The 13,026-nt window shown below is 49.4% G+C and overlaps 4 protein-coding genes across 4 annotated transcripts; 3 read left to right on the top strand and 1 right to left on the bottom strand.

The window, feature by feature from the left end:
* Positions 1 to 2,956: 2,956 nt before the first annotated feature.
* Positions 2,957 to 3,964, top strand: P175DRAFT_0533014 (uncharacterized protein; the record flags this gene model as incomplete). The annotated part of the gene is made up of 4 exons (XM_040900017.1): positions 2,957 to 3,058; positions 3,128 to 3,193; positions 3,395 to 3,501; positions 3,742 to 3,964. 4 exons carry the CDS (start codon positions 2,957 to 2,959, stop codon positions 3,962 to 3,964), a joined length of 498 nt encoding a protein of 165 aa, XP_040751434.1.
* hapB (transcription activator HAP2) lies at positions 3,658 to 5,590 on the top strand. Its single transcript, XM_040892733.1, has one exon. The coding sequence runs from the start codon at positions 4,011 to 4,013 to the stop codon at positions 5,112 to 5,114; it is 1,104 nt and encodes a 367-aa protein (XP_040751435.1). The 5' UTR covers positions 3,658 to 4,010; the 3' UTR covers positions 5,115 to 5,590.
* A 1,683-nt stretch (positions 5,591 to 7,273) lies between these two features.
* On the top strand, positions 7,274 to 10,152 carry P175DRAFT_0533016 (putative arsenite resistance protein Ars2; the record flags this gene model as incomplete). The annotated part of the gene is made up of 3 exons (XM_040900018.1): positions 7,274 to 7,376; positions 7,438 to 9,452; positions 9,514 to 10,152. The coding sequence occupies 3 exons, from the start codon at positions 7,274 to 7,276 to the stop codon at positions 10,150 to 10,152; spliced, it is 2,757 nt and encodes a 918-aa protein (XP_040751436.1).
* A 415-nt stretch (positions 10,153 to 10,567) lies between these two features.
* On the bottom strand, positions 10,568 to 12,291 carry P175DRAFT_0502193 (uncharacterized protein). Its single transcript, XM_040897327.1, has one exon. It carries the CDS (start codon positions 12,044 to 12,046, stop codon positions 10,643 to 10,645), a length of 1,404 nt encoding a protein of 467 aa, XP_040751437.1. The 5' UTR covers positions 12,047 to 12,291; the 3' UTR covers positions 10,568 to 10,642.
* Between the last annotated feature and the right edge of the window lie 735 nt (positions 12,292 to 13,026).

Genomic DNA, 13,026 nt, shown 5'->3' on the forward strand with positions numbered 1-13,026 from the left:
CCTGTCCTACTACCCTCGTGCTCAGGAAACCAAGATAATTAAAAATAGTTTGTTGTTTAAAGATTCTCCATATCAAGCGACCTTAAAAGCACGCATCCATAATAGGTAGGTAATATTTCAAGACCAGACTTGATGGAATTGTGTTTTCAACGGGACGCGGGGGCGAGCGACGAGGGGACGAGCCTGACAAGGATATTCAGAGATATTCTCCAAGGAAAAGGACAGAATCAAAAATTCGAAGGCTATCTGTGTGGCTGGCTTCGGAATGGAGTAGCTTCCGGGGTTGCGTCGGCTGCTCAAAATTACTTCGTATTTTCAATGCACAGACAAGGATCTGTCGAAGGCCTGACTGATTTCAAATCGAGGGAGAAGAGAAAAAAGAGAGGGTAACCAAAAAAGGCGCCTAACTTTCATTTTCTGGGTCGGGTAGTAGTAGCTATTTACTACTACTACCTAGGTAGTACATGCGAGTACTTGCGAACTTACTTGGTACATACAATACTCATTATTGATCTGGGTAATTAAGAATGAATCATTACAATAATTAACTATTCGGTGTTCGTGATGAGCCTCATAACAGGGCTAACTTCCCATATATAAAATCTGATACTTAGTTTTTGGCATGGGAAGATGATTGATTCTTTTCATACTGTCATGAAATTTGTTGCAGTGGGGAGTGGTCCAAACTGGGGAATTTAACCGAGGCAGGCTGGTAATAATCTTACGAGATCTGCCGTAAGTTTTGCAAAAAAAAAAACAAAGAAAAAAAAAAAAAAGACTCCGCCTCGCTGCCTAAATACCACTCAATACGGAGCACATGCCCATGAGGGAACATGCACCTTGAGATAGGATTCTCAGTTTTGATGCATTGGGCATGGCTATAGAATAGTCATACTCAAAAATTCAGATTAATTTCTTTTGCTCAAGTTACACATCTTCTACAAGACAGAGTAAGTAAGAGGAGGGAGAGTCCATCCTTTATGGGTTGACAAGGAAAAATAAAAAGAGCCAGTTAGAAAATACAGCAACAAAACAAATCATGATTCGTAAGACAGGTGAATTGCTGGTAATAAACCAATGAGGGGGGCTGGTTGATGTCACTTTCGGCCATTAGCGGGTTAATTCCGAGGGCGGTTCATGAAAGGCCTCGAGTCGTCACACATGACAAACAGGACTTATTCGGGATGGCCGGATTTTTGCCAGGATAAGATAATTTGATCTTTCCGATCTGTATCCCATCAGAATCTCGTCTTTTAGTTATATGATTCCATATGATAAGTATAATGATCATGATAATATTCCGCACCTGACTAGGAATCCCACATGAAGTTCTTCTTGACAGCTCTATTAAAATGATCATAATAATAATAATAATAATAATAATAATAATAGCTAATAATAATTATAATTATAAATATGATAGTAATAATCATAATAATACTGATGTATGGTAATGTACCAAGTGGGGCAGACCCTGTTGTGAATACGGGACCGTACGGTGCTGACCAGTGCTGGAAGTGAATCACTGCCGCCTTGTCCGCTAAACGAGAAAGTCGAACCAGTCAGCTCCCCTCTGAGCGCGTCCGGTACAAATGCCCCATCGCCCGCCCCTTCTCATCGCTGCGGCTTTTCTCTCTCTGCTTCCTCTCGTTGGTCATCCACGCCTCCAGTGACCACAGTCCTTGCCTTTTCCCTCCAGTCAACGACCATCCATCTATTGGGCTTGGGGGGTTTTTTTTTCCTTTTTCTTTTTTTTCCTACTCGTTTCTTTCTTTGCAACGCTGCCTTTAACTCTTAAGACTCTCTGTTTCTTCGTCCAACCGCATCGTTTCCCCCCCCATCTCTCTTTCCCCTCCCCGTGATTGATCCCTTTCCACGGTTGTGGTCGAATCATCATCCCCAGGTACGCCCCCTTACTCGAACAACTTATCATCCTCTCTCCCCGGTATCATAGTATTGCATACTTTATTTCCTCTCTGCCCAATCCCATTACACCCTGTCATACTCTCTCCCAATCACTTCCGTCGCTGTCTCCTCTTCGTCCACTGTCTCCTCCTCTTGTATCTGGAATATTTCCCAACCGGCCTCTCGTTGGCTTCCATCCTATCGATGGTTTAACCTGTACCGAATCTCTCTTCCTCTCTTCCACAAATCAGATTACTTTGCCTCATCCTTAAGCCTTTTTCTTGCCCTTTGGTCTATCCAATTACTCCACTGTATTGTCGTCCCACGCTACCAGCTCTTGTTCTTCGCGCCTAGCTATTGCCCACCTCATTCGCGGTGCAACCTGGGGCTCGACTGACATCAGCGGCAGCAGGCCACTGTCGCGCAAAGGCCGCGTTCGCAAAGAACAGGCGCTTCCTGGGACAAAAGATAGAGCTTCATTTCCTGCGCTCTTCTACTGAATTCGTTGCTCTGAAATCTGAAGTGCATTGGTTCCGTCTCTCTGGAGGGAAATAAACCACCGGTCAAGGTAGTTTGGCAGTTTTTTTAAACCCAGCTAGATGGTTGTTGCTTTCCTCGGCTTCGAACCACCGCGACCGTGATCCATCATCTTCTATCCCCCCCCCTTCCTCCACTTTCATCACGAGAAAATTATTCCCTTCATTAAAGCTGGTGCTGCATGTCCTCTAGGATGTTGCAAATCAGGCTTTTCATCCTGAAATCTTCCCTGTTTCCTTCAAATTTGCGCGTGCTTTTCTTTTGAATGTGGTGATGTTTTGTTTTCTAGTCGCGTCCCTGTCGCTTGCGAGACCCAATCACCACGCGTCAGTCCCTTATACTCTGTTACTGACCTCTCTCTTCTATTAGACGTGCAGTCTGCACTGCTCTAATCTCTTCTTCGTGGACTTTTTCTAATAGATATAAAAAAAGTTCCTGCGTGCAGAAGAGAAACCTTACCCTTGTGTTGGGTCGTGCGTTGCATTTGGACAAAAGGTATGCCACCAGCTGCATCATGATTCCCGCTTGCCAACGCATACATTCCTCGGCCCTGAAGACACTAAACTACCACAATATTGGCCTCCCCCATCCCCACCACCTTCATATTCTCCTCATTGTGACAGCGCACAAATCAAGTGGAAACAAAAAGTTTACCAAGTATGGGACTAAAGCTGATGATCCTTAGCCGTACAAGGCTGTCGAAAGCGACTCTGACATCAGTCTCTCGGACGTCGTATACTCTGGGAACTGTGTACCAGAATAGACCTGGGGAAACAATCGAACCGCTCGAGCAGCACCGCCTCATATCATTGTTTTCTGCCGCGTGGTCCAGCAGCCTAATTGACTCAGAATCTCGATAGAGGTAGCCTGCCACTTGTTGTCTCAAATATACTGCGTAGCTTCTACTCACACCCCGCTCCAGGTTTTTTTTGGTGCCAAAGATAAACAATAGCGCATCTTTATCAAGATCGTGGTTTGTCTGACAACGCATCAAGTACGACATTTAGTCGAGGGCACCCTGGCTTGCTGCATCCGAGCCCAACCACGTTACACTTTGAGGTGAATGTAAAAAAAAGATAGAACCTCCGGAGAAAGTGGTTCGAGTGATTTTTTTTTTTTTTTTTAGCAAACGAGCATTTTGCCTTGCAGCAAATCTCATTCTTGGGGTGAACGACTGATAGAACGGCAAACCATAACCAAAAGGTAAGCGCCCAGATCAAGCGCCCTTCGTCTCCATCCTTCCCCACCACACAGTCCAGTGACCGCTCGCTGCTGTGCCTTGTGCTGACACTGTAACAGGAGTCTGCAGACTTACACGTTCGACTGGTCGAATCACAGGTTACAAGAGGCGACCGCTGCGGTAACTATCTATCAGCGCGACCGTCATAACCTGAGGGTCATCCTCTCGTATCCTATCACCCTTCCCCAACCTCAACATTCTTATCCCACTGCAACATCTTCCTGCCAATCATTTGCCTTGACCGCTACTGTTAATTCTGGTTGGCTGGTTCCTGGCATCTAACGATCGCAAGTCAGAATAGACGCTGCACTGTCGTCGTAACTTCACCATGGAGTATCCTCCGCAATATCAGCAGCCTCACGGGCAACATCCACATGCCTCATCCCATATCACCGCCCCATACCAGACAGGACCGCAAAACGCAGGGTCGGCTGTGGGGTCGATGAGCTCTCCAACCAACCCTCAGGCACATATGCAACAGGGACATCCTACCCATCAAGCCTCCCCTGTTGTTCCATCACAATCGCATTACCAACAGACGCAAAGCACACCAGGACAGGTACACCAACAGATGAATTTTCCGCAATCCTACGGGGTCGCACCTGCTATGCCACAAACATATGGTATTTCTCCCACCCAGGCCGCTGCAATGGCGACTGCCGCTGCATCCGGTCAGTTCTATCCCTTACACCAGGACTCTATGGCGGGTCAAATGCAGCAGGGGCCTCGCGGCTCTCCGCGTATGGCAGGCGTGCAAGTCAAGGCCGACGGACGAAATCCTCGCTCGCCCTCGCAGATGTCCGGCCAAATCCCCTCGATGGGCTCTCAGGTGCCGCTACCACCGAGCGCTCAAATGCAGCAGCGTCGCATGAGCCATGTTAGCAGCCCACATGTGCAGAATGCTCAGCCAGTCATCAATCACGTTGGTCGACCTTCAGTTGCCCCCCCGATGCCGCACCCTCAACACCCCGTCCAGCAGACCCAACCCTCGCCGGACATGGTTGCCGGTGCTGCAGAAGAGTCGCCTCTCTATGTGAATGCAAAGCAGTTTCATCGTATTCTGAAGCGTCGCGTTGCTCGACAAAAGCTGGAAGAGCAGTTACGGCTTACCTCTAAGGGCCGCAAGCCATACCTTCACGAATCGCGCCATAACCACGCAATGAGACGTCCACGCGGGCCTGGCGGTCGGTTCCTTACTGCGGATGAGGTGGCAGCTATGGAGAAGAAGAACACTGGCACAGAGGGTTCTGGTCAGGAAAACACAGAGAGCACCTCGAAGGCCACTGACCCTCCGTCAGCGCAGAAACGCAAGGCTAGCGAGGTGAACGACGAAAACTCGACCAAAAAAGCTAAGACTGGTGCCCCTAAAGCTAGCGCTCCTGAAGATGACAGCGAACAAGAATCTGGTCTGCCTTCTGATGAGGATGGTTGAATGATCTCTTTGCAAACCACCTCCTCCTTTTCTCCCCCCCCCCCATCATCTCTTCAATATTTTTCAAAGCCCGCCGCAAGCAATGTGTACACATTCTGCCACGGGTTCATTGTTATTATGCTTTCTACCCCCTATTTATGTCTGTTTATATTTGTTATGCTGGTACGAAGTTCTGATATCATCCCGTCTATGATGCTCAGTTTGTGAGGGTTTACATGTATGATGTGATTATGTTTTTTATTTGTTTTCTTTACGTTTCTTGGGATGGTGAATGGTCCTGAAATTTTTGATGGGTGACATATCTATACCCCTGCTGATGCTGTGTGCAAACATTTTATAACCTGTTCAAAGCTGAAATACATATTTTCCACTGACACCAGGGTTCTCCCAGCACAGACCTTATCCAATGTTATTGCCACTCCGTATCGTTCCCATGACTGATGACTTTCCGTGTCAGCTACTCCTGCAGCCTTTTGCTTTCTTCGAGTTCTCTCTCGTGTATTGTGTTCTGTGGGGTTTCTACTAGGAACTGGAGAGGAAAGGCTCTCCACTAGTGAAGGTTCCACGGCGAGAGATCTCGAAGCTACACAGTAGTGGGACCGGCTGCGATGGCGATTTGATGATCTGGCGATATGGCGGATGTATATCAGACGTGTCCCCAGAAAGCTATCTGGAGTTGTCTCTTGCTCTGTGTGTGCGCGTGCGCGGTGTTTTGAGTCTGGATATAGGTTTTGGACGGTCTGATGGTGTTGGTTTATTGTCCTTTTGTCTCTGTTGGACGCCAGACTGATACTCACGAGCCATGTATTGCCCAGCTAAAATTCTTAGGGCCAGCTAACTTGGTCTTGGCTTTTTTTTTTTTTTTTTTTTAATTGTTTTCTTTGGATGTTTTATATGCCCCAGTGATTCCCCACGGATGATTCCCCTTTCCCCTTTCAGTCATGTACAAATATTCAGGATATCCTCCTCTGTATCGCTAACTGGACGCGTGCAGCCCAGGACACAATGTAGCTGTTTGTAGATACAGAGCAGATAAGATTGATAGTATTAACTACTGTCATCCTACAAGGTGATTCTTCCCTACTTTCTATGGCGTAGAGAGGTATGTTCTTTCACTCCGGTCTCTCTCGAGTCTCGACTCTTGATCCATTTTTTGTTCTTCTGTGGTTCTCACCCGCCACACGAGTCTCCTTTCAGTTTAGCGGCGGCTGCAGATCTCTCTCTCTCTCTCTCTCTCTGACTGTTCCTTTCGTTTCCGTTTGCTCTCTCTCTCTCTCTCTCTTTTCTCTTCCTCTTCTCTTTCCTCCCTCTCTTCCTCCTCTCGCTTCTGAACCATCTCTCTCTCTCTCTCTCTCCCTATCAACCTGCGCAACTTCCCGGTTCTGTTCCGGCACAGGCTGCATCGTCTTCATCTGATCTCTTCGCATAGGACGTGATCAGAGATTGGCTTCTGTTACCATTGTATTCTATCTATGCTCAAGGCTTCTTGTAGGTCGCCTGCCTTTTGTCACCTTATCGTGTTCACTCGCGTCCTCACCTACCTGCCCACCCTTGTCTCTCTTCTTCCCCTTCCCTGCTTCATATTATCGCTCTTGACCAATCCCCCATACCCCTTTTTATTACTTTCGATTCCCCTGCCCGTCCGAATCTCTTTATTCGCTGCTGTCCCTCCCCTTCCCTCCCCCCAATCATCCCTTCTTTATCCTCGCAGTCGTCACATCGTCGTCGCACTCTCCTTGGCCCTCGAGACTTCTTGGCTCTCTCTCTCTCTCTCTCTCTTTTTAAATATTTTTTTTTCTTTTCTTTTTCCAATTCTTATTGTTTTCGCCATGAGCTTCTTTTTCATTTCTTCTTGTGCCGCGCTGCGGCTCTCGTTCTTGACTCCTTGCACATCTCGTCCCCTCCACCCTCCGTCAGCTCCCGAATGAACGTGGTCTATCACAATCTTTCAATGAACCTGCTCTAATATTTATGATGTCGAATCTTAGCTTGCCTTTACGCGTGATACTTGACCCCCGGAACCAATTCTGCGCATTCCCAGTCTTGACACGAATTGTTCGAGAATTGTACTCTGGGAAAAAAAAAAAAAAAGGACAGCATCGTTGGATCGGATTCTTTGAACTACCGGCGTTGAGGATTGTTTGATCCTCGCTCTTCCAATGGATTCATATGATTCGTACGGGTCCCCAGGGCGAAACCGCGAAGGTGGAGATTCTTACATGTCCAGAGCATCGATGGATTCCTACAGACGCAGATCACCTGGTGAGTAGTTAACTTAGGTAACACCCCCCTGTCCAGGGTGTGAGCTAACGGCTTTCTCTAGTCTCCCAGGATCGACGGCGTGGGCGCCCCCGTTCCCGTTCCCCTGTCGTGATCGATCGATATGAGCCTTCGGACCGCAGAGCTTCCCGAGATGACTATTATGCTGCCGCACGCGAACACACCGCACGAGAACGTGAGGATCGTCGTCGCGTTCCCTCGCCAACCGCTGCAAATATCGACCGTTATGTCCCCGGACAGGATGGCGGCAAACGTCCAATTCCCAGCAACCCACTCCCCAACCCCCTGAGCCTGGATTTTCAAGTCGGGTTTAATTGGTTCGCTGAATGGTGGCGCGCGGAACAATCAATCAAGGAGGAGAAAGATCGCGCAAAGCATGGCGGAAGACGCCCATCGGACCGTGTCAAAGGTGAACGGGAGGCGCGTGAAGATCGTGATCGCGAGAGAGCCCAGATTCAAGCCGCTTACGATGCGTACAAGGTCGACCTGCAGATAAAGATGGCGAGAACATTCGTGCAACATCATCGCAATGAGGAGTGGTTCAAGGAGCGCTACGTTCCTGAAGTCAGAGACCCTCTACGTCGATTACTCATGGATTTTCGACTAAGCGCTTATCAACAGTGGGAGCATGATTTGGAAGGTGGTGTGTTTGATGACTTCACGCTCGAGGGTATCTACAAGAGCGAAAGCGACGGTGCTGGTGGTGTCATTGAGAAGGAAGAAGGAGAGACGACGGCTGTAGGGGAGACGCTCGGTGTTTTGGACCTTTTGCCAGCTAGAGGTGGAGATTTGCGTGATGAAGCCCTGTCGCAACCGGCTTTGCTCATCAAGACATTGGCTCCGAATGTTGGCCACCAAAAAATTGAGGAGTTTTGCAAGGAGCATCTAGGAGAGCAGGATGGCGGATTTAAGTGGCTGAGCTTGAGCGATCCAAATCCTTCGAAGAAATATCATCGAATGGGATGGATAATGTTGCATCCGGCTCCGGATGTTGCAGTCGTTGAAAGAGGCGATGGGAGAGAGGAAGAAGGGGAGGAGATGGACCATGATAATGTTGCCAATGGGTCTGCGACGATTTCGGCGGCCGAAAAGGCCCTCGAGGCGATTAATGACAAGACAATTCATGACCCTGTTCACGGAGATTTTGTCTGCCACGTTGGTGTCCATGTTCCCCCATCCCAATTGCGAAAGAAGGCACTCTGGGATCTTTTCTCTTCTCCGGAACGTATTGAACGCGATTTGGAGCTGGCCAGACGACTGGTGACGAAGCTTGACTCTGAAATGGGTCATAATGCTGATGGCTATACTAAAGTTGAAGACCGTGTTGAGGAACTCCGTGGCAAGGGCTGGCTGCAACCGCCTGTCACTGGCCCTGTCAGTGTGAAGAGGAGGAAGACTGACTTTGACGCCGAGGATATCGATGAGGGCGAAGCAGAAGAAGGGGAGGAAACCGAAGGGTGGGAGGATGATGAAGTCGACGACGAGGAACTCTTGGCTAAGAAGAAAAAGTTGGATTTGATGGTTGAATACCTCCGAAGGGTTTACAATTTCTGCTTTTTCTGCGTTTTCGAGTGCGACTCTGTACACGAACTTACCCGAAAGTGTCCTGGGGGCCATCTCCGTCGGCCCCGGGCTGGCCTGACCACACAGTCCAAGGCCGTGGCACGAGCCAGCGCTCTTGGACAGCCATTCCCGGTTACGAAGAAAGAGCCAAGCGAGGATGGTGAGGAACAGCCGTCGCCTGCAGAGGAAAAACGGCCCCAGAGGCACAGTTCTAGGTCAGAGCAGCAACTTCAACGTGCTTTCAACTGGGTCAAAACCTTCGAGGACAAGCTTCTGCAGCTCCTTGAACCCGAAAATGTGGATATTACTAAACTCGGTGGAAAACCTGTTGACGATGCGCTGGAGGAGGAATTAGCAAAAAATGTGAAGCAAGAGGACGAGTCAAAGTATCGCTGCAAGGTCCCTGAATGCACGAAATTGTTCAAGGCAGATCACTTCTGGCGTAAACATGTGGAGAAACGCCACACAGAGTGGTTTGAAAATATTAAGAGTGATGTAGGTTGCGCCTTAGTTTGCATTATCCCATATCGCGCGCCGTGCTAACCTTTTCCATTAGCTTTCCCTCGTGAATGCCTATGTACTTGACCCTGCTCGCATTGCCCCCTCGAGGTCCGATGCCAATAGCAATGGCCACTTCCCCCTCAGCTCTGGCCAGAACCAGACTGGCACTCCTCGCGGATTCAGCCTGGCGTCGATGCCCACTTACCTCGGCAACACTTCCAACGTCCCGTCAGGTTTCCAGGGAGTTCCAGGCGCTGGGTTACCTGGATTTATGGGCATGAATAATCAAAGTTGGAGCGGAAATGGTATGGTTGCTGGTGAGCACGCTAGCCTGCACCATCCAGGCGTCGTGCGTCGTGGTGGTGGTCGGTACAATAATCGATCTGGACCTTATGATCGACGCGGAAACCGACATGGCGCCTCGGGTGTTGGCCGTCTGAGTCCAGCCCGCAACATGATGAGCATGCATGGACCCGGGGGTCGGCTCCCACCTAGTACCGGTGCTCCGTATATCCCTCCAGGCCATCCTGCCGCTGCTGCATTTGCTGCCGCCGGTGGGTTCCCCGATGCTATGGGATCCGGAACTGGCCAGCAGGCCATGGGTCCGCGAGAGGCTGTCCAAGGCCGTAGCCTGAAGAGCTACGAGGATCTTGATGCCGTTGGGGGAGCTGGAAGTGGCGAGTTGAACTACTAGGCATTTGTACCAATTTTGCGAGCAATTGCTTCGTGGAGTCTCTCGGTTTCGCTTTTTCTTTTTTTTTTCCCCTTCTACTCGTCAAACAAAGTCGCACACCATCTTTGGGTTAGCATTTCTTTCGAATTTTTTTATAGGGGATTTTGCTCGTTCTTTCTGAGTGGGCTTGAGGCTAGGCAAAAGCGAGGCTTTGTACTCCTATTTCTCAATTGTCTTTCCAGGGGCTCCAAAGGTTCCAAAGGTTCCAAAGCGCGGTGATCTGACATAGGCATTACTTTGATGTACCATAGTTTCTTTCTTTTAAGCTTGCGAGATAGGGTCAATGGGCTGTATTTTTCCTCGTTTCTCTCTTCTTCCGTAGGCTTAGTAAATTAGGACTCTGGGGGGTGTACTGGGAGAGTTCATGATTAGTATGGGCAAAGTAAATATTTTATTATGTCTCGTTAATTATCTATCTATCTATCTATCTATATATATATATATATATATATTATGGCATTTCAATAACCACCTCATCCCGAGAATCTCGCCAGTGAGCCCCCATTTTGCGAATCCGTCGTTCGCTCGCAAGAAGCAAGAGTAGGTAGATATGAGATGCGATCTCCCCCCACGCGTAAACCTTCAATGCCACAGGGAGCAGTGATATCCCTGCTGCGTCTTGAGGTAGCGAAGCACGAGCGCGTGGAGACGACTCAGACTCAGACTCCGGCTGTGGCTGTGGCTCTGGCTCTGGCTCTCTCTTATCGAGAAGACACCACACCCCCCATCCAGCACGTCCTTCCTTCGCAATGAAATCGGACAAGAAGGACCAGAAGCGCGTGAGGAAGAAAGGCGTGTCCCAGTTTCTGGGATCCTCCGCTACCTCTACAGCATCTTTGTCTAGCCCTTTCGCTTTCCGCTGTGGTGATGGGGGGAGGACGATCAAATTAATGGGGAGATACCAGTATCCTCGTTCAAGGCGGTCGAGGGCTCTGGTTTGCTTGGTTGGGTTGTATGTTCGTGGGGACTTGAGGCGCTTGGTTAGCATTTCCAGGGTGGGTGTGATGTGGGTTACGAAGGGAGTTGAGGAGACGGGGGGTAGAGCGGGTTTGATCTGTAGGGGGAGAGACGGGAGGGGAGAGCATGTTGGGTGATCTTGCTCTTGCTCTTTCTCTTTCTCTTTCTCTTTTTGTTCTTCTGCTATGGTGATGGGGGGAGGGAGAGAGGAGTCATGGGTGAGGAGGGCATTTGGGTCCGGCTCCCGTTTCTGTTCCTGTTCCTGTTCCTGTGCTTGCTCTTGCTCCTGCTCCTGCTCTTGCTCTTGCTCCTCTGGTACTGCGTCAGGGGTAGAAAGAACCAGGTCAGGATGATGATGATGATCTCCTGTGCTGTGATGTTGGACCTCATCAGATCGGGCCGGTGAGGTGCTACGGATTGCTGGATCGATGGGCAGCGGCGAACCCACTCGCGGGCGTTTAGATGAAGGCGGATGAAATGATAGAGAATGGGGGGTCTCAGAGCCATGCGTGGAGAGTAGAGGTTGGGAATCTGGAATGACACTGACGGGACTATCGAGGGAGTCCTCATCGTGCTGCAGGCGCGGTAGTGGATCTTGCGACGGGGATTTCCGCTTATGTGATGATGATGAAGAGGAGAAGAAGTCGGGGGTTGGTGGTGGGATGCGGGGCGTGACAGTGACAGTGGCAGTAGGAGCAGGCCCACGAACAGAATCCTCGTCTAATAAGGTGCTCGCCGTGTAATCATAATGGGATTGTAGAAATTGAGGGTCGAGCGAGATGACCTCACGTGAGTGAGCCTGGAAGTTCAAAATAGCCTCAACTTGAGCGCGATAACGAGCGTCGTCGACAGCGCCACTGCGAGCGGAGACGTGCACTAGGATTTCCGTATTGTCCATGTGCGTGGAAGGGAACTTAGACCGTAGCTGATAAATTCGATAGTGTGGGTGATGATAATTTCAAGAGCAGCCCAAGTAAACCGTGATTAAATTTCGCTGTCTAGAGAGCCGAAAATTGGCGGCGTATATTTCCTGTTTAGGGAGCGTTGTGGCCTTAGGCTGCCGATCGCCGAGGATAGTTTATGCGCTGGTCCAAAGCCACCATCCGTTTTCTTTATTGTCTGCTCCGTTTCAAAGAAGTTATATACATATAGAGCAGGTAGGTCCCTAAGAACTAAGGATGTTAGGAGTCTACTGAGTATCCGTACTGACTTGAGCAGCCACTACTGCCAGTGATGGCTCGGCCCTTCCTGCAGCAGTTAGCATGAACTGCTATGATACTCGTACTCCCCCTTTCTGTTGCATTTATTTGGAATTCTGTCATGATCCCCACGACCCTCTTGGCCTAAAGATTAGACACTCCTTCCCTTTTCATCGACCCCTGAAGCCTTTTTGTCTCTTTATCGTGGAGCGTGTGTTTAGTGGCTGGGAAATGTGACCGCTGACCCCCCCGGTGCAGGTAACTAACACCACCAAGACTATCGCGCGAGAGAATAATCTCCAGGATATTCATGTCTCTTTATCAATTCGGCCCCGCCTGCATAAGATGAAGAAAGAACAGATTATTGGGAACTTGGGGGATTTGGAAAAGGGATGGACGGAAACGATGGGAGGAACAAGCTTCAGAACGACGACGTGACGAAGACCGGAGAATATCAACCAATTTACATCATTTGTCCATCGATCCCAAAGCCGATGGGATCGAGGGTGCATGTGGACGAGTATGTGATGCTCCACCAGGTGAAATTGGTGTCTCCGTCTTCGCGGTCTTTCCCCGTTAGCTCCTAGGATTGGCCCCGAAATACCCGTCTCAGTAATGAGCGACAGGTGCTAGGTTATGCACTAATTATCACGGTCATGCGCGTCCCAGATGGCATATG

Source organism: Aspergillus ochraceoroseus (assembly GCF_002846915.1).
Source record: "Aspergillus ochraceoroseus IBT 24754 chromosome Unknown P175scaffold_5, whole genome shotgun sequence".
Lineage (NCBI taxonomy): Eukaryota > Fungi > Ascomycota > Eurotiomycetes > Eurotiales > Aspergillaceae > Aspergillus > Aspergillus ochraceoroseus.